General features: G+C 38.1%; 1 protein-coding gene across 2 annotated transcripts in view; it reads right to left on the bottom strand.

Moving 5' to 3' along the window:
* Window positions 1-16,810, bottom strand: part of LOC149250531 (Tetratricopeptide repeat (TPR)-like superfamily protein) — a 201,941-nt gene extending 185,131 nt beyond the window's left edge. For both annotated transcript variants that reach the window (XM_089459117.1, XM_089459118.1), the window contains exons 1-3: window positions 16,471-16,810; window positions 16,277-16,332; window positions 16,074-16,148 (exon numbers count right to left, since the gene is read on the bottom strand). In XM_089459117.1, coding sequence (XP_089315243.1) covers window positions 16,074-16,148; window positions 16,277-16,279 — 78 coding nt within the window. In that variant the 5' untranslated portion in view covers window positions 16,280-16,332; window positions 16,471-16,810. The remainder of the gene's footprint in view (window positions 1-16,073; window positions 16,149-16,276; window positions 16,333-16,470) is intronic.
* Between the last annotated feature and the right edge of the window lie 5,343 nt (window positions 16,811-22,153).

Here is a 22,153-nt window from a genome sequence, read left to right as displayed (position 1 = left end):
TGAGTGCAAAAGAATCACCATATGTTTTGTTGTCAGAGACAATGTTGCATGAAGTGGGGACGTTTTTTGGAAGCAGGGACGCGGAAGCGTCATTTTCCAAAAATCTAGAAAGCGAACCGTCTCGGAAGCGTCTATTCCAAAAATGTAGGAAGCGAAGCGTCTCGGAAGCGTCTACTATATATATATAGATACATTATTTTTTTGCATTTATATTAAAAAAAACATCCAAAATACCAAATTAGTTGTAGAAGACATGAAAACATGCATATTTTTACATAAATCAAGATAGATATGCCATCCATTGTACACCAATGATTAATTATTCTAGCATCAACCATCTACAATCTAGATCCCTCTTCTCTTGTCTAGCCTTTGCCTCTACTTCAATTCTATACGGATTTTAGTCATCATTGCCTAATTTTGATCAAACAGCTTAATCCAAGCCTTATAATATGATAGAGAAAGCTTTACATGCCTGATCAATGATTTTGACTTGAGTGAAGGGTACATAATTGCTAAGGCCATGACAAAGGAGTTCAACAATCAATAACACCAACACTGGGGTACATATAGGGCTTGTTGCTCTTGATTAAATGCCAATCACATGCCCTCATACATGATATAGTCCAATGAAACGCAACAATCCCATTGATCCTGAAAACTGTTAAGTCTGCTGAATTTTGAATGGGATATGAAATTCTATTTTCTCCATATGAAGTCTGATGAGGTTGGAACCACTCTCAAACATCCCGAGTAATTTCATGGTAATGTTAAAAATTTAAGTAAAAGGATGGAAATGAAAGATAAAGGAGAATGGCACCTTGGGAGTATTCGGTAAGTGTAGTTCCTCACAGAACAGTTCTAAATTTCCAAAAACAAAAAAAGCCCCGCAAAACCATCCACCTTCTCTCCGATCCGCTCGCAATCCACGGTGGATACAAGCACGAACCTCCACAAATCCGCACCCGATCCTTTCCGGATCCGCGGATCAGGAAATAGGAACCGCGGATCAGGCAATAGGAACCGTGGATCGGGCCCCCACGAATCCAATTTTGCAGGAATCACCAAAAAAAGGAGGAATCGCAGATCCGATTTTCCGATCTGCGATTTCGTCAAAGGATCGGTGGCGGATCCGTACGAGACACGGATCTGCCTTTGGATCCTGGAGGGGACGGTTCCTGCAACACTAGTCAGAGGTTCATCTTTCCGCGAATAAAGTGGCTCCTACACATGAGGGGATTGAAATTCGAATTGGGGATGATACCATTATTAAAGCCCTTGCCAAGGCCTTTGGGAGAAAGGAAGACCAAGTCAAGAGCCAAATGAAGTCCTTGGGTGACTTGGGTCTTATTGCAAAGGTGATTCATTCAACTCAAAGACTGATGGTCAAGCCAATTCCTTGAACTTGTGTAAAGGTTCTTGAATGCTTTCATTTCATTATCGAGGAATCTGGGAAGGAAAATCAAGACAAGAAGAGGACATACATAAAGGATCTTGTAGCAGCAATAGACTATTAACCCTAGTACGTAGTTCACCTTCTTTAGGCAAAAAATCAAATGCATATTGGATTGGAAGAACAAACTGTCTTAGTTGCATCAAAATATGCAGATGTGTATTCTAAGCTATCGCTGACTACCTAGTGCTGACTTGTTGGCGAAGGTGATAGTGAAGCAAAAATCAATGGAGGTTCTAATCTACATCACAAACCAAACCAACAATTATCTACATAAAGGAAAACCAAAGAATAATCCCCCTTTAATTACTTGAATGCAATGACAAACTCCTACAAAAATAACCCAAGACCATGGGATTTTGCATACCAGGACCATTGACATTCTTGGATTGTTGGCATCTAGAGAATGTTTGGCATTCCTTTCACTCTGGCATCTACAAAAGTCTCTTTGGCTCTTGACGAGTTGTGTAAGAGAGAATTATAGTATGGTTCAAAGATCTTTTTAACTGTTGACACGGATTTTGTATGTGATAATATCACATGGTATGACCAAATACTATGGAAGGGTTTGAAAAGTTGACACCCTTCATTTACCAAGCTTCAATTGTTGTGAAATGGCTAGAAATGATGGAATATTAGAGTTACTGGATACTCTAATACTTTCTATTCTTTCTAGTACGGTCAAAATCAGCAAAGCCACTCTCACTGATATTCAAATTTGTTTACAAGATGCATGAGAGAAGATTGAGTTTCTTCAGCTTGAGTCACAGCTCCAACAAGATGAACTATAGCTCAAGAATCAACATTTTGAACTGTTTTTTTGTTCAAAATAACTTTCCTTTTGAGTTTGAGAAAGAATACCATCACCAGTTAGCATGTGATCAGAATGATGATGCCATTCCAGGAGCAAATTTACATGAAGATGCAAAGGTTCCACTTGCACTTCCCAAGCCCATCATCAAACCTTAGGAAGAAATCATCAACAACAAGCATCAAATTGGTCTTGGATATGAAAAGGATGTGACTTTTCACATTCCAAACTACTCTATACCAATCCAATTTCAATGTGTTGGGTTTCTCCAGGATAGTTCATCTTCACTTGCTCCAACTCCATAGCCACTTCAAATTATGAAATGCCAATATTATGATCAATTTGGCCACATAAAAGATCAATCTTTTGATCTTCACCCTTATGAGCATTGTGAAAAACATACTCATCATTCATACAGATGTTCCAGACACAAGAATCCTGCAAGCATAGTTTTAAAAACCAATCGATTTGAACTGGAAACTAGTCAAACCGGCTAATCAGACAGGTATAGGTAACTAACCGATAGAAAAACCCAGTTGGAGTGTAGAAGTTTGTAGCTCGGGCAAGTACTTCTGCATAGGCCTTCTATCTAGGCATGCAAAAATCGCCTACATCTCCTTAGAACACTTGCTCTAGGTTGAGCAAGTTGCCAATGTAAATTAGCCTAAGTTTAACTTAAGGAAAAAAGCAAATACTCATAAGTTGGCTTATTGAGCAAATAGAACTTAAGGAAAAGTAATTTAGTTTAGTCAATAAGTTTTAATCTTAGCCAATGATCTTAACTGAGGTGAGATCTAATCTCGGTCGTCAACTTTGAGATTAAGGTTAGGGTTAAAGTTAGGGTTTTGGCTCAATGTAAAGTTATAAAAGCAAAGTTGAGGAGAGAAGAAGACACATAACAGCAACACAAGATTGAGAGCAATATCTCAATGAACATTTGTTGGGTCCTAGGGAGTGCAGAGACATTGGAGATCTAGATCTACAAGAGAGAGCAGATCTGTTAGATTAGCCAAGAGGAAACAAGGCAGCAAAAGTTGCCAACAAATAGCGAATACACTCAAAGACACAACAGTTAAGTTGTTGAGTAAGTTGTCAGCGGACAACGAATGCACTCAAAGACACTGCAGCCAAGCCATCAAGTAAACGAACAGATCGGCAAACACAGCCACATGCAAGAAAAAGCTAGTGCCAAGAGTATGGCACTGGTTGAAGTCTAGCCACAGCCACAAAGAATAGTCAATGCAGGGGGACGCGAAAGGACCCACAAACCCACCCAGAAAATGTGAACAAGAGGTGGTTGTCGCAAGTGGTTACGATGGGCTATGGATGATTCCGACGTTGAGTTCCACATGCAAGTAGGCATGTTGTAGAGTCAACCTACATATAGAGCCCGACAATTATGATAATTAATTTGCACAGTCGTGGCTTATCTGACCTAGAGCTTCAAGAAACATCGTTGAGCAGCAATAATTGTGGAGGTGTGTGGGGTGTAAAAGAGGCAGCAAGGGCCATGAGGTTTTAGGTGCAAGGACATTGTGGCTAGTTGAGAAAGTGCAGTGGAATCTGAGTAGCTGTAGACATCGTGAGGAGGTTCACACTTCTTCACCAAATTATTTTTGGGATGGCAACAGGTCTCAGGTTTGAAGATCACTTAGATTGTTTGTCCAACTACAGTGTCTGGAAGGAAAGGATTGCAACACTTCTAGCCGCCCATTCTAATAAGGACGTGAAAGCCAGGAGGATTATCCTGGACAGGGTGAAGGACCATATTATTCCTCATATATCCAAGAAGAAAACAACCAAAGAAATGTGGGAGGCATTGACCAAGTTATACCAAAGCAACAACCAGAACTAGAAGATGGTGTTGAGAGAGAAACTCAATGGCACCAAGATGTCCAAGAATGAAATTGTTTCTTCTTATCTCACCAGAATATCTCAAGTATAAGATGAGCTTGTTGCAGTAGGGGAAAAAGTGTCTGACTCAGAACTGGTAAGGACAGCTTTGAACGAGTTCACAGAGCAGTGGGGTGCCTTCGTTAAAGGAGTCATGGCATGGGAGAATCTCCCAACCTGGGATAGGTTGTGGGGTGACTTCACTAGGAAGAGACTCGTGAGGAGGCTCTTCATGACAACCAAGTAAAGGGTGAAAGGGATGAGGAGAAAGTTGTTCTTTCAAGTCATGCAAGAAAGGGAAAGGGAATTGCCAAGATGAACAAAGGAAAGGAAGGATCCTCTCAAGATCTGAAGAAGGACATGAGCAAATTCAAATGCTTTGCATGTCACAAGACAGGACATTATGCAAGCCAGTGTCCAAACAAAAAGAAAGACAAAGGGAAAATGTTGATTTTTCGTGTATCATCGAGAGGTATTCCTGCATGCCAAAAGGCCCCCCTTAGTCGGCCAAGGAAAATTATGGAAATGAAAATTAAATTATGTATTTTTGGGTTGCATGTAGGCCCCAAATGGTCAAGTCGACCCCACCATGAAGGGGTGTGACTTTTAGTCAAAAGGGCACCCATTTGGCTAATATAAATACACATAAGACTCCTCCACTTTGACCAATTCGAACATCAGACACATCTCTTCTATTTTTTATCCACACGTGCAAACTCGAGAGAAGGAAATCTGAAGTTTGACTGAAGCATAGAAGGTTGCATTTGACCGAGTTTGACCTACTCTGTTGGACTAAGACTTTAATTGAATTTGACCGCTGAGAAAGAGGCAAGTTTGACCACAAAAGGAGACTTTGACCACATATTTAGGCCACAGTCAACCATAGTTGACCACAATTGATCACAGACCCTTTGACTGCATGACAAAATTTCATATTGTTGACCAGCACTAATTTCTCTGATTTTTGGAGGTTTGACCAACATTGACTAGCTAGTATTTGACCAAGTTTGACTGGTATCTTGGACTTGGATTTGTGGCACAAATTTCTAGAATTCTCTTGGAATTGCAAATATTGTTGAAGAACAAATTCTCCATAAGAAAAAAATTGTTGGGTTTTTCCCGAGGTTGGGTTTTCCTAGGGTAAATTTGTTGTCTCTAATGTGCTTGGCTATCTCTTTATGATCCTACTAATTTTCATTGTATTACTGTTGAGATTTTTTGTGCGTAATTGCTTAATGACATGTGACATAAGATAACTTGATTGGAAATCACTGGAAAGTAGTTATCAGATCAAAAGATCAGTTTCTACTGTGCATTATTGTAGAAAATTCAACATGGTTTCAGAGCTTTGTTGAAAAAGCAACCATTGAAATCATCCTTACAGACAAGTGTTCAAGCAGCTTAATTAGTTTTTGGGTCTCTTGCCTAAAATGGCAACAAATCTTAGAGTTGAAGATAGGTTGGATGGTACCATCAATTTCAGATCTTGGAATACCAAAATACTACTTACTTTGGAAGAAAATGAATTTCAAGATCATGTGGAGAAGGTCATTCCAAAGCCAAAGGGAGCTAAAGAGAAAGCCAAATATAAGAAGAGTGAAGCTAAGACCAACAGAATTTTGGTAGATTCCATAAAATATCACTTGATTCCTCATTTGGATGGATTAAAGACTGCCAAGGCAATATATGATCCTTTGGTGAAATTTTATGCAAGCAGCCATACCAACAGGAAGTTAACCTTGAGAAATCGTCTTCGTAATATCACAATGACTAAATCAGATTTAGTTCACTCGTATCTTATGAATATCTCACAAGTGAGAGACAAACTTGTAGTCATTGGAGACACCATTAAAGATCCAGAGCTTGTTTCAAATACTCTCAAAGGATTTCCTCCCTCATGGGAGCCATTTATTCAAGGAATCTGTGCATGATCAAAACTACTCACATTTGATGAGCTATGGACTAATTGTGTTCACGAAGATTCAAGATTATCATCCAAAAATAACTCACAAATTCCACATAATGAAGAAACACAAGCCCTTGTGGCTCATACTAGAAAAGGAAAGGGAATAAGGAACTTTGGAAAATTTAGTAAGAAGAATTCAAGTAGAAGACCTGCTCACACCCAAGATAAGAAGAAGGACATGTCAAAATGGAAGTGTTTCACTTGTCAAGATATTGGACACTATACATCCAATTGTCCTGAAAGAAAAAGGAAGGAAAGGGAGCAGGCATCAACAGCCAATGTTGAAAATGATGATGGTGAGCAACCACCACAGAAGAAGTCAAAAGAATTTTTCCTTTAGATCTGTCAAGAAATTGACAAATCCTTTCAATTCTCCACTGATTCTTTTTTAATATAAAGAAGATAAGTTTTTTTCTCTCCTTTGATTATTATCATTTTTTAGTCAGCCTCTTGTCTTTTCATTTTTTGTATGGCCTTGATATTTTTGTCTTACTTCCATTATGAATTTGCTTTTCCATGACCCTCTGAGTGAGGTTCACGGATAATCAGGTCTATTGCAAAGATTTCCATTACATAGGTGGAAGCATCAAGAAGTACAAGGCAAGGTTGTGACAAGAGGGTTCTCCTAGTAAGAGAGAGTGGACTACAAGAAGATTTTTGCTCCCATCACAGATGGTCATATTCTTAAGAATGTTTGGAAGAAATTGTACAAATTAACATCCAGGATCGTGTCTGACAATAGCAAGAGTTTCCATTGAATCGACAGTCAGAGAAGTGGAAGGAGTAGCCTTCCAAAAAGATGTCATGGGATTGACATTATCAAACTAAATGCTTAGAGACAGAAGTTCTCTAGGAGCAGTGTGTGTTTCTAGAGTAGACCATAGTAGAAGGACTTGCTTATGTGACAAAGGGAGCAGCAATGGCAGGTAGATTTACTTCTGTGATAGAGGGAGTTTTGCCTCAAAGATTGAAATGAAGGATTTCGGCAGATACACTATTTCTTGGGATTGGAAATTCAGATTTGGTGAATCTCATGATGTACAAACAATTGATTAGATTCAAGAAGACACTATTTCTTGGGATTGGAAATTCAGATTTGGTGAATCTCATGATGTACAAACAATTGATTAGATTCAAGAAGTACCTGGTTAACACCAAGCCAGATATTTGCTTTGCAGTGAACATCCTAAACTAGTTTATGGTTGAGCCAAAGCATATACAGTGGGTAACAGCAAAGCATGTGGTACCTATATAGTACAATTGGATGTGGCCTGAGATATGTCTCATGAGGTGAAGTGAGTCTTTGCAGGAACATCACAAGTCATGAAGCAATGAGGCTTCAGAAGCCAAAAGGACATGCCCAGATCACTTCATTCGAGACATGATGCAAAGAGGAGCAATAGAGCTCCAGTACATATCCACAAATGAGTAGATTGTAGACAAAGACAAGCTTAGTTTGATGTTGAATGTCGACCTCACTAGAAGGTAATGATGAGGTCTTTCCAGGATCAGGTTGATCATCTCCTAAAGCCATAAAGGACTTTGGTTGGGTCATAAAGGACTTTGACCAAGAGAGATGAATACATTCACCTTTGAAGCTAGAAGGGCTTGGCTTCCAAAAGGATTTGGCTAGGTCATAAAGGATTTTTCCCAGAAAGGTGAATGGCCCAAGGCATTTACCGGCGCAATTATAGGATACATTCACCTCTAAAGCCAGAAGGACTTGGCTAGGTCAAGCAAAAAAAGGTGAATGTCCTAAGGAAATTATAGATTGGATAGATCTTCTCCTTAGAAGCCAAGACTTGGCTATGTCGACTAAAGGAGATATGTATAATTCACCTTTAATGCCAGAAGGACTTGGCTAAGTCATAAGGACTTTGGCTAGAAGGGTGAATGGTCCAAAGGCAAATTCTCTCCCAGAAGCTAGAAAATTTTGGATGCCTACTAGGTCATGACGAGAGGAGATTGATAGATTTGCCTAAGGAGCCATAAAGGACTTTGGCCAACCCTGGTTATATGAGGAGTTACATTGCCCATTACAGGATGGAATTATTTCATAGACATGCATCAATATGACTAGCTCATGAACTTTTCTTAAGGAAGGAGACATTTCAGGAAGGGAAATCTGTTGCGGAGAATACCTCCCTCGCGAAGAGAGAGTGTTGAATTTTTGTGTAACATCAGGAAGTATTCTCGCATGCCAAAAGGCCCCCAAAGTCAGCAAAGGAAATTTATGGAAATGAAAATTAAAATTATGTATTTTTGGGCTTCATGTAGACCCCAAATGGTCAAGTTGGCCCCACCATGAAGGGGTGTGACTTTTGGTCAAAATGGCACCCATTTGGCTAATATAAATACACAGATGACTCCTCCTCTTTGACCAATTTGGACATCATACACATCTCTTATATTTCTAACCCACATGTGCGAAGTCAAGAGAAGGAAATCTGAAGTTTGATTGAAGCATAGAACACTGCATCTGACCGAGTTTGACCTGCTTTGTTTGATCAAGACTCTGTTGTGTTTGACCGAGAATTTGACCGCTGAGAAAGAGGCAAGTTTGACCACAAAAGGATACTTTGACCACAAATTTGGGTTGCAGTCAACCAAGTTGATTGCAAGATCGAGTTGACCTCAAGCCAAAATTTCGGACTGTTGGCTAGCGTTGACCAGCACTAATTTCTCTGATTTTTGGAGGCTTGACTAGCATTGACTAGCTGGCATTTGACCAAGTTTGACTAGTATCTCGGACTTGGATTTGTGGCACATATTTCTAGAATTCTCTTGGAATTAACAATATTATTGAAGAACAATTTCTCCTTAGAAGAAAAGTTGTTGGGTTTTTCCCAAGGTTGAGTTTTCCCCAAGTAAATTTGTTGTCTCTATTGTGCTTGGTTGTCTCTTTATGATCCTACTGTTTTCATTACATTACTGTTGAGATTTTATGTGTGTAATTGCTTAATGATATATGTGACATAAGATAACTTGATTGGAAATCATTGGAAAGTAATTATCAAATCAGAAGATCAATTTCTACTATGCATTATTGTAGAAAATTCAACAGAAAGCACAGCTTGCAACATCAACCAAGATTGAAGATTTTGCAACAAAATTTGAGGAGTTCTCATTGGTGTCTGCTTGACCTTTTGGCACTAGTGTTAGAAGTGCTCGGTTTGTGGACAGTGACACATGGTTCGTAGAAAATGGAACATCTCAACATATGAGAAGAATGAGGGAAGTGTTCCTTACTGTTTTAGAGACGGATTCAAACATGCAAGTGAGAGTTGGTATGAGTACCATGCGTGTAGTTAAAGGGGTTGGAACAATGTTATTCAAGTTGGAATCAAGAGAATCACTGGAGTTGGAATAGGTGTTATATGTCCTAGGGCTGAAGACAAACTTGCTCTCAGTCTTAGCTCTAGAGGACACAGGATATGATGTTGAGTTCCAAAAGGGACAAGTATTCATACATTCAGAGGGAACTACCCAGGGCACAGTAGTTAGAGTTGGTATCAGGAAGGGTAAGTTGTACAACTTGCAGGGCCAGCCTTTAAGCAGATCCAAGGGGATCGAGGATTGAGGATCGATGTTACTGACAAAGATTGAGCAGAAAGCTCTCAAGACTGAGTTGATACTGAGGAATTAGCATTCTAATCTGGAAGATCAGCAAGAGGCCTCTTCCAAATTTGTCAGGACCAGTTGGTATGAGCTAACATTGATGGATGCTGAAGAGCAGGATCCTAGGAGCATGGTTGGGAGAAACAGGCTTCAAATCAGAGTCTAAGGCAGGTAGCAAGGAAGTCTTCCAATTCAGAGGGAGCAGCTACAGCAGCGGACGACATGGTGATATTGGACACAAATCCAGGTATTTCTTCACAGGCCTTGTGTCTAGGCATGCAGAAGTCACCCACATCTCCTTAGAACACTTACTCTAGGTTGAGCAAGTTGTTAATGTAACTTAGCCTAAGTTTAACTTAGGAAAAAAACACATATTAATATGTTGGCTTATTGAGCTAATAAAACTTAAGAAAAGTAAAGTAATTTACTTTAGTGAATAAGTTTTAATCTTAGCCATCGATCTCAAGTGAGGCAAGATCTAATCTTGGTCGTCAATCACTTTGAGATTAGGGTTAGGGTTTTGGCTCAATGTAAAGTTATAAAAGCAAGGTTGAGGAGAGGAGAAGACACACATCAACAGCACAAGATTGAGAGCAGTATCTCTATGAGTGTGTGCTAGGTCCCAGGGAGTGCAGAGAGGCTAGAGATCTAGATCTGAGAGCAAATCTGTTGAATCATATATGGAATATTGTAATCTGTATTTTCTCAGTTGTATTTTCTCAGTTGGGCCATTATCCCAAGAAAGGAGCCCAAGTAAGTTCTAAGTTTTAATAATGATGAACTGATTTGTTGGGCAAAAATTTGTTTGTGATTCATGTGATTCAGATTGTTATCTGCTTCCGCTAAATATATTTGTTAGGAACCTAGTTGTGTGTTTATTCAATAATTTGTTGCTTGGAATTAAATATTGGGTCTTGGGTTGTGGAAACACTAACATGGAGGACCAATTTGTACCGCTTAGGTACCAAACTAGCCCTAACAGAGCAATTCCAACCCTAACATGCCCAGGTTGATCTCACATGCACGGGAGAGTTGAGGACTCCTGGTGGCATCTTTTCAAGTGGTTTTGGAGGAAATCAGGCAATCAATGGTAATATTATATTCTTAAAGTAAAAGTGACATTTCCATTATATATCATTTTCATCCTTTTACTTAAATTTTTAACATTACCATTAATTGTTTCAGGATATTTGAGAGTTGTTCTGACTTCATCAGATTTCATATGGAGAAACTAGAATTTTAGATCTCACTCAAAATCCAACAAACTTAACAGTTTTCAAGATTTCAAGATTTGGTCAATTGCAATGTTTCAATTAGATTTTGTCATGTGTGAGGGTATGGGATTGGCATTTTATCAAGAGTATGAAGCATTTTATGTACCTTGACAGTGTTGGTATTGATTGTTAAACTTCGTTGATGTTGGTGGTATTAATTGTTGGACTTCTCTACCATGGCCTTAACAAAAAAGTACCATTCAGTCAAAGCAAAATAATTGGTTAGGTGTGCTAAGCTTTTTCTACCATATCATAAGGTCGAGGAGATGAACCCTTCACTCAAACCAAAATCATTGGTTAGGCATGTTAAGATTTTTCAATTTCTACCATATATAAGTTTGAGGAATCCAAATCTAAAGACCTTGAGCTAGATGATGTTTATGTAGCTCTTTTTGATAATCCCATTTCTAGCAATGGTGAAACAGTGATGACTTTGATGAGTGATCACGTTGATCAGTGATTTGTAGTAGGCTAATGGCCCAAAAACTTGTAGCATTGTTTTTGGACTCTAGAGGCCACTTGTAGCCTCATTGATTGTGTATTTTGTTGTTGATATGTATTGCACTTTGTGCCATTTTGATATATTCACCCTTACATGGTATATAGGTGAGCAAACTTTGCATATTTTGTCTCTAATGGTTTGGAATCATGGGTTGAAGCCTTAAAAATAAAAATAAAATCATTAAAAATTAAGTCTTTTATTTATTTTTTTCAAATTCATTTCATTGAATCCAATTCAATCTAGTTCGATCTGATTCTAGTTTGAATCCTGATTAGATAGGTGGCCAGTTCAAAACCCAATTTCAGTTTTTAAAACTATCCCCGCAAGAGCAAAGATTCACCTTGGATGGATTGCTTCTTGGCAATGGTCTTCAACAGCTAAGAAGATATATCAGTCATACCATAAAGTTCATTCTCATGTATTGACATGTCTTGCATTGGAGAGATCTCCATGTTCTCACCTTGTATCTAACAAGGAGGGAATTGATAATCAGCTACTAGATTCAAAGTTATATTAAGTGAACCTAAGCCACAACCTAAACCACAAAGCTTGCAACTAGAGCCTAGAGCTAGAGTCAGCCAATGTTAAATTCAAAGTTGTAGTCAGAGATAAGACTCATGTCCCATGAGCACAATTTAGTTGGTGGCCAACCTTAAACCACCACCGGTAGAAGACTTTGGCTATTAGCCAGACTTGGAATTGTTCCAAGAACTGCTTTGGCCGAAGTTCTAGAGTTGGTGGTCAGCCTTAAACCACCACCAATAGAACACTTTGGCTTCTGCTACCTCATTTGGTTTGTGGTATTCCTTAAACCACCATTTGAAAGAGCACATCCAACCATTGGTTGCTATACACCTTTGTATTTCAGCTCTCTTCTTGAACTCATATACACCCCTTTGGATTAAGGGGGGGAATGTTGGAAACATAATCCTTTGGGTTTGTGTGCATTTGGCCTATTTAGTTGAGAATAAGGCGAAAAGCCTCAAGTGAATGTCAACAATCATGATAAGTCTAAGAGAGTTCTTGGAAGATGAAAACCAAGAGTCAGTAAAATGGTCTCTTGGACTTATCATGTCTGTTGGCCTCCATTTCAAGGTTTTTGCCTTCCTCTTAAGTGAATAGGCCAAATTCACATAACCACAAAGGATTATGTTTCCAACATTCCCCACCCAATCCGAAGGGATGTATATGAGTCCAAGAAGAGCGCTGAAATACATAGGTGTATAGCAACCAACAGTTGGATGTGCTCCCTGAAATGGTGGTTTAAGGAAGACCACAAACCAAATGAGGTAGCAAAAGCTGAAGTCTTCTACTAATGGTGGTTTAAGGTTGACCACCAACTCTAGAACTTAGCTCGAAGCAGTTCCTAGAACAATTTGAAGTCTGGCTAGAAGATGAAGTCTTCTACGAAGTGAAAGTGCTCCCTAATGATGGTTTAAAGATGACCATAAACTGATGAAATGGGTAGCAAAAGCCAAAGTCTTCTATTGGTGGTGGTGTAAGGTTGGCCACCAACCAAATTCTGCTCATGGGACATAAGTCTATCTCTAGCTACAACACTGAATCTAGCACTAGCTCACTCTGGCTCTAGGCTCTGGCTGCAAGCTCTGGTTCAGGCTATGGCTCAGGCTCACTTAATATAACTTTGAATCTAGTAGTTGACCAGCAGGAGGGGTAAAAATGTAAAAATGCAAAGTTATAAAAGGTTACTTCCCACCAAAATTTATGCACTTATTTTCATATATTTAGGTAGTAAGCTTATGAAGTTGATTTCTCCACTTCAGACATCAAGTTACTCCCAACAAGCTCTTGTAAACTTTAATTAATATACATTTTGATGGACAGATATTAAATCAAACATAACTTTAGATCTTTGCATAAATAAATATCTATGTCATAATCATATGAGCAAATGTTCACTATCAAAAATTTAAACATTACAATTTTCACTCTCCCCTGGAAAATAACCAAGTTTATACCGAAATTAACATGCCTCCATTAATTATACTAACTCTTGGTATATGGTAGATATTTTGGTCATGCATTAATATATGTTTTCTCTAGCTATGGACTTACACTTATCTAGGTCTTATGGAGATTTATCACAAGTGAAGCTTACTCTTCATACAAGCTCAATGGTTCAAACTATACTAGACCCAATCCTACCCCTATACCTATGGAAATAGGGGAGGCATCAAGTGACATATTTGTACACCATATCATTCCATAAAAGAAAAGACATACATTTTCCATCTCTAATTTTGCCAACAAAATTCAGAGAGAAATTGAACAATAATAATAAGTATCATAGGCAATACTTATTTGTAATTAAAAGTTGACAACTGACTTGGGAATGAGCTTTTTCCACCCGCCCATATGCTCAGTTGCACCAATACTCTTCACCGTTGACCATCCCCTAGCTAAGCTATGATACCAGAAGGGGACACTATCAATATTTGGAAATTCGGGATGGGTGAACACAATTCTCCTTCACAAAAACAAAACATCAACTTTTGCCCACTGAGCCTAGGGTCTCCACAAATCTTAGATGCCTCTCATCTATCCAGCATAGCAACACAGAAATCCCTTCACAACTCTACAGTCCCTCAGCGATTTCCTTTCCCATTGCTTATCACACTGACCCAACATGCATCAATTCACAACCTCCACTGTTCAGTTAAGTTCCAGAGCTGCCCGATAAGAAATGGGCATGCAAAATTCATTTTTATAGAACCCAAAACACACCAACAATGTCCAAATCCACAATTGGCACTTCTTTGGGCGTATTTGGGCACCGAAAACTCTATTTAAGCACAAAAAACAGTCCAGCAAACTTCCCACTAAAAAATGGCAGTTCTCTGCTCACAAAATCACCACTGCAAGCACCTGTGTATCTCTTAACTTTCTAGGTATGGTCTCAACGAACTCATGGACGTCTAAACCATGTGTTTTCCCCCTTTCCCTACACCTTTTGTCAGTCAACCCTCGAATTTCAAGATGGCTACTTGCCCATGCTATCCAATGAATTGTTATAGTAGTCCACAACAACCACTAAACCCCCTACAAATGTTGTAGACAGTTGCTTCAACTACCCATAGCTTCATTCAATGAATTATGGGCTAGTGGGAAAACAAGGTAATAAAATTTTGATTTCAATTTTTTGTCATAGATCTCAAGGTGATGTTTTCTAAAAATAGCAAGCATGGTTAATTTCCCATACCCCTCACTAGTTCCCACTCATGGTATCGTGGTTTGTATCGGTGCTCACATTCCCAATCAGTCACTCAAACATTTTTTGCTTATCACGGAAAATATTTAGATATTGGTTCATCGCAACAATCATATTTGAACGTCACTACAAGTGATAATGAAATAATTAGTTATAGTAATCCCGGGGTTTGAAATGGGGTCGTTACTCCTGTAAACCCTGGAGATGAACATGATGTTGAAGATGATGATGTTTATTATGGCTCTTGTTGTAACGCTATGGTTTTTACCCTAGTAGAAGACATGGGGAGTGGAGTTCACACATTTAGTTGGTTGAAATTCCCAGAGAAGAGGAGTTCATGAATAGTGTTTTCTTATGGTTTCCCTCCCTATGGTTTGGAGAGATTGACTTGTACCAGCTTTCTGATAAAACTATGGCATGTACTTGTACTTTATCCTTTATATGTATGTGTGTGTGAAGTTTCCAACTGTCCCAATATTGTGTACTTGTAGATTTGTTTTTCAGTTTACAACTTTACTTTATCTTCTTATTAAGTTTTAGCTCTCACTGTTCATAGCAATTTGACATAACATATATCTGAATCGCTTAAGGGATTTAAGACATGTGGAAGATAAAGGAGCAGATTTGCTGCTGTTATATTTCAAATCTCTATTATGCCTTGAAAAGTATGCCCTAAAGGTTGTAGCATCATTGTATTGAAGTACACTTACATGATATTTATTCTCTTGGACTGTCAGGTGAAATTGGGTTGAAGGAAAGTGAAATATTACTGCTGTGATTTAATATTTCAGACCAGCCTTGTGGTTGAAAGTTTCACAGGTTATAGATACTAGAAGCTTCAAGGTCGAAGTGAAATTTTGGAATTCGCATTGATTGCCCAAATCTCAAAAGTTCTACACAGGTAAGGTTACCAGATCAGGAATTCAACGTCTAAAATCCCCTTCAAACCTTGTTTTGCCCGTAAAGATTATATTTTACTTATACGTTGCCCTGAATTTGCGGCTGGATCTAGTCTAGTCTAATCTTTCAGTATATGGCATGAAGTTAGGACGTTGATGGCATAACTTCAAGCTTAAAAATGCATATGTTTGCGAGCTAATAGTAAACTTTCAGAAGACAGTTGAGATGAAATTGTAAGCCCAGTGGTAACTCAAATTTTAAGCAGCTCAAGGGTTTCAATGGTTTCTTCATCAATTGGTTATTGGCTGTATTCATAGGTTTCTTCTGAATTTACCTAAGAGCCCTGAGATTGTTAAGTTAATAACTCCAGCCAGTGTAAGTAAAGAAATAAATTATAAAACCTATCAGGCCTAAAAAACTAAACTACCTGAGCTTCTTTTGTCGGTGCCAAAGGCTCCCATTTGCTCTTCGACTCCGTGTCATTGATGGCAGCAATCGAGAACTGTCCAAACAAACACGCATACATGCACATTAACTATTACTAACACCGAATAAATATCTGTCTTCATCAAATTCAAATAACAGCAGAGGATTTTGCAATTGGAAAAATACAACAAAATAAACACCAACCATCTTCGCTTGGCTTGCTTAAATTCCTCGCCAATAAAGCTTGGCTGCTGCCACGCCTGCGCATAGAATAAATATGCATCCGGTAAGTATCAAATTACCCTGACTGGAACTACGTGACTGCATACCTGTGGGGGCCGATGGGATGAACCGTTGTTCAAAATCAGAATTTGCTACAAAGTTGTTATTCTTCGTACCTGCTGTATTTCAAAAATTGCCTTCTTGATTCCTCGCCGCGCCCATAGTGTTTCTAGTTTTGAAACCGTTAATTAGTAAGAATTGGACTTGCACTCGAATTCGCGGACTGTGTTTTTATTATGTATACATATTCGATTTGTGCTCGAATTCATTAGCGTGACTTCTGACCTACCCCATAGAGGAAAGAGTAGGTTTTACAGTTTGAAAAACAATTCCGCGACAGATCGAAGGGCTAGGGGAAGAGGTTCTGTTGAAGGTACATGTGAGAAAGTAATTTAGTGCGAGAGGTTATGATTGTAAGCCCATTTTTCATAGGCGCAAAGTTCCAAATAGGAGATCTTGTATTCTAAACATTTTTATCATGCTCATCATTTTCTTCTCAATCAGAAATAGATAGAAGGTTTTACCCAAAAGTATATGTTAGGTAAAGGTTGTTTTAGGGGTAATTCTTTTTTGACATCCGTGAAGATAAAAAAATATTAAATGTATTTAAAAGTATCGTGTAAATTAGTAATATAATTTTAATTTTGATATTATATCTACAGCTTACTTGCGCAACTTAGTGTGTATTAGTATATTATATTTTTAGTTTTTCTTTTCATTTATCTGTTTACCTGTACTTGTGTTATATATGTTTAAGACAGCTATTGATCTTGTTATGGATTCTTTTTTGCACTGATTTTGGTAATGATATAGTGATGATCTCTTTTGGGATATCCTATGGTTGTAAGATTTTGATTCAGATGCTTGCAAGGTTTCTGATCCTTGTCATATCTTATGTACTCTTTATATTGTCTGAATATAATTCTATGAAGATTTTTCTCTCTGAAAAAAAAAAATAAATAAATAAATAAAATAAAAATATATATATATTATATTTTTAGCTAGTGTAGTCTAGTTATTTTATGTTTTAGGTTTTTTAATTATAATTTTGTAATAGAATTTTTGTTTAGATTACGATTTGTTGTTTAAAATGTGTTTATGAAGGTATAAATGGATTTTTTTTGTATGGAGTGTACAAACATATTAGAGGGAAAGGGGGATGGTACCATGTTATCACTTCATGCAATTGATGAGGGAGGCATGGCTACCACCCTCTCTTTAATATTCAACATGGGAGCACTTAACACGCTTAGTTTTGTCAATGAGCTTGCATGCAAAGGTATTAAATGCTACTGAAAAACCTGGTCTGATGGTTCTCAAAGCAAATTTTGTGGTATACCTAGGGGGGATAGTATGGGGTACAGAGGGAGGTACCCAAGGGAATAATGTAATAATGGGATGGGCCATAGTAATAAATAAGGTGGTTAACCCATATCATGTAAGGAACCACAAGTAGTTAGCAATAATGTAATAAGCCCATGGTATTAGATAGATGGTATTGAGAGAACCATGGTAATGACCCATGGTATTGTATGTATGAGGCCTATATAGAGGCTAGAGACTCCTCATTGAGAGATGTCAAAGAATATTGTATGAACAGGCATATGGCTTGTGGAGTGTTCTCATTTCTTAAGGAGTGAATCTATGGTGTTTCCCTACCTTAAGGGTTTGATCAATAAAGAAGCATTTTTATCTATATTCAGATCTTGTTATTTCTTGGATATATTTCTATTATCATATATTTTTAGGTCAGATCTATAACAAGTGGTATCGGAACTATAACAAGTGGTATCAGAGCACTTTCTTGGGCAAAGCAGAGAATTTTTATTTTTTTATTTTTGCAGAAACTTTTTGGGGTTGTGAGTTTGCAGATCAGATATGTACGTTATAGAAAATTTGTAGAATCTAATTACAGATCTGGGTTCCTGCAAAAAAATACCCAATTTGAAAGAAAAAAATCGGCCGAATCGGAGTCTAGATGAGGGAGATATTGCTAATTTAAAAAATCAGTTGTGTTGCAGACATTTTTCGGGGCGGCGAGTTTGTGGATCATATCTGTATGTTCTGGTGCAAAATCTATAGAATCTAATTGCAGATCTAGGTTTTTTGTGAAAAATACCCAATTTGACAAAAAAAAATCAGCCGAATCGGACTCTGGATGAGGGAGATATCGCTGATTTAAAAATCAATTGTGTTGCAGACATTTTTAGGGGCGACGAGTTTGCAAATCAGATCTGTACGTTTTGGTGCAAAATTTGCAGAATTTAGTTGCAGATCTGGGTTTTTTGCGAAAAAAAATACCCAATTTAAAAATAAAATAAATAAAAATAAATAAATAAATCAACCGAATTGGAGTCCAGATGACAGAGATATCGTTGATTTAGAAATCAGCTGTGTTGCAGACATTTTTCGAGGCGGCGAGTTTGCAAATCAGATTTGTGCATTTTGGGGCAACATTTGCATAATCTATTTGCAGATCTAGGTTCTTTGCAAAAAAATACTCAATTTCAAAAAAAAAAAAAATCAGTCGAATCAGAGTCCGGATGAGGGAGATATCACTGATTTAAAAACAACGTTTTTTTCAAAAAAATTGTGACTGCAGGACAGTTGCAGCGCGAATCTGAAACTCCAATGCTTAGATCGGGATTTCTATCACATGAAAAGATGCAGAATGGTTGTTCCATTTCCGAAAACAGGTCATAATAAGGATTCTGAGCAATATTGACTAGATTATGACAATTTCAAATTTTCGCCAAGTAAGTGAATTTTTTTTCCCAAACCCTCTTCATGACAGTTCTATATTTTAGATGAAAAGATAATGGCCCTACTATTGAAGAATACATAAAAGAAAAAAAAATCATTATGGGAAAAACATTGGAGATTTTGGGTAGTGGCTAATTTTGCAGATGAAGCGGCCACATGGTGGGAATTACTTAACAAAAATAAGTGTTCCAACATGCCCGAAGAAGAATTTAAAAAATTCTTTTTAGATAGATGGTCTCATGTTAGAAAACAAGATAATGAGAAACAGGTGGGGTTATTTTCTACTGGTATCTGCTTATTACAGGTTCATGGATATATTCAAAAGGAGAAGATCATTATGTCTATAAATCCTAGTTGCAAACAAAATATTATAAATGTCAATTTGGCAAAAAAATTGCAAGTTCCACCAAAACAAATGGAGCACACACAGGTTAATATTGAGGAGATGCAACTTTATAAAGATTTGAAAATTTCTATGGAAAAGTATGTATTGCATTCTGATTTTTATGCTTCGGATATGGCTAATGTGGATGTTGTTTTGGGATACCCTTGGATGGAATCGGTGGGTACTATCAATATTAATGTGCAGAAGAAATTCCTGAAGCTCTGGTATAAAAAGAAGAAAATTACATTACAGGATATTTCCATCAATAAACAGGTAGAGTCCAAGGAGGCTGAAGCAGAAGATGTTCCAGGGACTGACACATCAGATGATGAGCCCTTGATGGTCGACAACCAAACACAAACATCAAACTAGGTACCAGAAAAACAGGTAGAGTCCAAGGAGGTTGAAGCAGAAAATGTTACACGTACTGATACATCAGATGAGGACTCAGTGGTTGAAGTAATATTGGAAGATAAGAAACAACAACAGGCACCACAACATGTACCAGATACCAATCAGGCTCTGTTAGGTGGTGAATTAAAGAAAAAGACATCGTTGGTCAAAACTTCAGCATATCACCACCCACATCACCCCGCAAGAAAACAACCAACAAGATGGCAACGAATTAGCCACAAGTACAACAACCCCTGCATGACAGATAGATAGGGGCAACGATCCACCTACTACACATCAACATAGAAGAGCCGCTAGGGTCAACTTCCATCTCAAGCGAGCGAAGCACTAGCTAGATCGAGGGTTCACCTTTCTCCTGGATGACTAGATGCACGTGCATGGTACCAGTGGACTACTCTTTTGAGTAGATCTTATTATTTGTGTTCTTCTTATGTTTCGAGGATGAAACATGTTTAAGGGGGGTGGAATGTAGTATACCTAGGGGGGATAGTATGGGGTACAGAGGGAGGTACCCAAGGGAATAATGTAATAATGGGATGGGCCATAGTAATAAATAAGGTGGTTAACCTGTATCATGTAAGGGACCACAAGTACTTAGCAATAATGTAATAAGTCCATGGTATTAAATAGATGGTATTGAGGGAACCATGGTAATGACCCATGGTATTGTATGTATGAGGCCTATATAGAGGCTAGAGACTCCCCATTGAGAGATGTCAAGGAATATTGTATGAACAGGCATATGGCTTGTGGAGTGTTCTCCTTCCTTAAGGAGTGAATGTATGGTGTTGCCCTACCTTAAGGGTTTGATCAATAAAGAAGCATTTCGATCTATATTCAGATCTTGTTATTTCTTGGGTATATTTTTTTTTTCATATATTTTTGGATTAGATCTATAACAAGTGGTATCGGAGATATAACAAATTTGAAGTGGAAAATCATGAGGTTTGGTGGTGGGCTCTCTACCCAAGTAATAGTAACATCATGTTGTTGGCTCTTTTCTTTTTGTTGTCACATGTATCATTGGGATCTTCACTCTAGTATGTTTGCCTCCTTTCTTGTCGATGTAGCTTTTCCTTTAGGGGAAGGACTAGGCCCTCCTTGCCTAGCTTTCCTGGCATTGATATTCTTGGGATTTCTTTAGTTTGATCTCTCACTTGCTCAGGGGAAGGTTGGTGCTCAAGTTGGTGTTGCCGCCGAAAGATAGACACCCCGACGGCGTTGCTCAATCTACCTTCACATGGGACTCTTTTTGTTTTCAATATTCTTAGTTTTTTTTTATTATAAGGACTTATCTCCCCTATTGCCTTTCCAAAATATCAGTTTCGTAGCTCTTTGTTTCCTACTTTGTGTGGGGCCTTCTTAACCTTACTGCAACCTTAAGTATAATATTCTCTTATACACCCTCTTCCTTGTCATGAAGCATTTCAGTTCTCCAAGGCAATTTGGTTATCTCATCTTGTGTTCCCTCCCTCCTAGTTCTAACCTTGTCACCTTTTTCATCCCTTCATTGTTGTCACTTCAAGCCCACTCTATATCTCTTGCTTTGTTAAGTTCTTCTCCCCATGCTTCTCCCTTAGCCCCTCTAACTTCTCCTTCATGCCTTGTCAATAGGGACATTGTTGTCATGGCTCAAGCAACAGAGGAGCTCAAGGCGGCTCTAGAGCTCGTACTCGTGCCCAATATTTCGCTCGATTATACCATCTTCAAACCCCCTTCAAGATTTAAGAAGAAATTAGATTGACAGAAGAAGATTTAGTGATTGACAAGGAAGATCATTCAAGCTCATAAGTTTTGACTTCTATCACTAATTGGGCGTCGAACACCAAACACACCAAATGCAGGTAGAATCAATATTTGCACATGATCAATCTATATTGGCATGTCAAGACCTTGTTGGGAAAATGCCTCCTTGAGAGAAAAGAAGCCAAACAAGAGATCATTTTACAGTTGGATGAAATTCAGATGGAGCATGAAGACATGGATAGATGACTTGCCTACGATGAAGTTGTCCTTGCTCATGGCAAAGGACCCACACCTCCGAACAATCCTCCTAATCTAGTCCTAATCAAGGTGTCAACTTCCTCATGACCTATCACTTGAGAGTTTCCAGTTTCACTAAGCATCTCTATAATGCTCTTTATGTCATTGTTTTTTTTAACTAATAATGAATTTTATTTTTTTATATGTGTTGAAAAGTGTAACTAGGTTCGATCTTCATAATTATCATTGTCTAT

The sequence above is a fragment of the Pinus tabuliformis genome, chromosome 7 (genome assembly GCF_031772625.1).
Source record: "Pinus tabuliformis cultivar Carrire ecotype Pingquan chromosome 7, CPIR1, whole genome shotgun sequence".
NCBI lineage: Eukaryota > Viridiplantae > Streptophyta > Pinopsida > Pinales > Pinaceae > Pinus > Pinus tabuliformis.
This window is presented reverse-complemented; position numbering and strand designations above follow the sequence as displayed.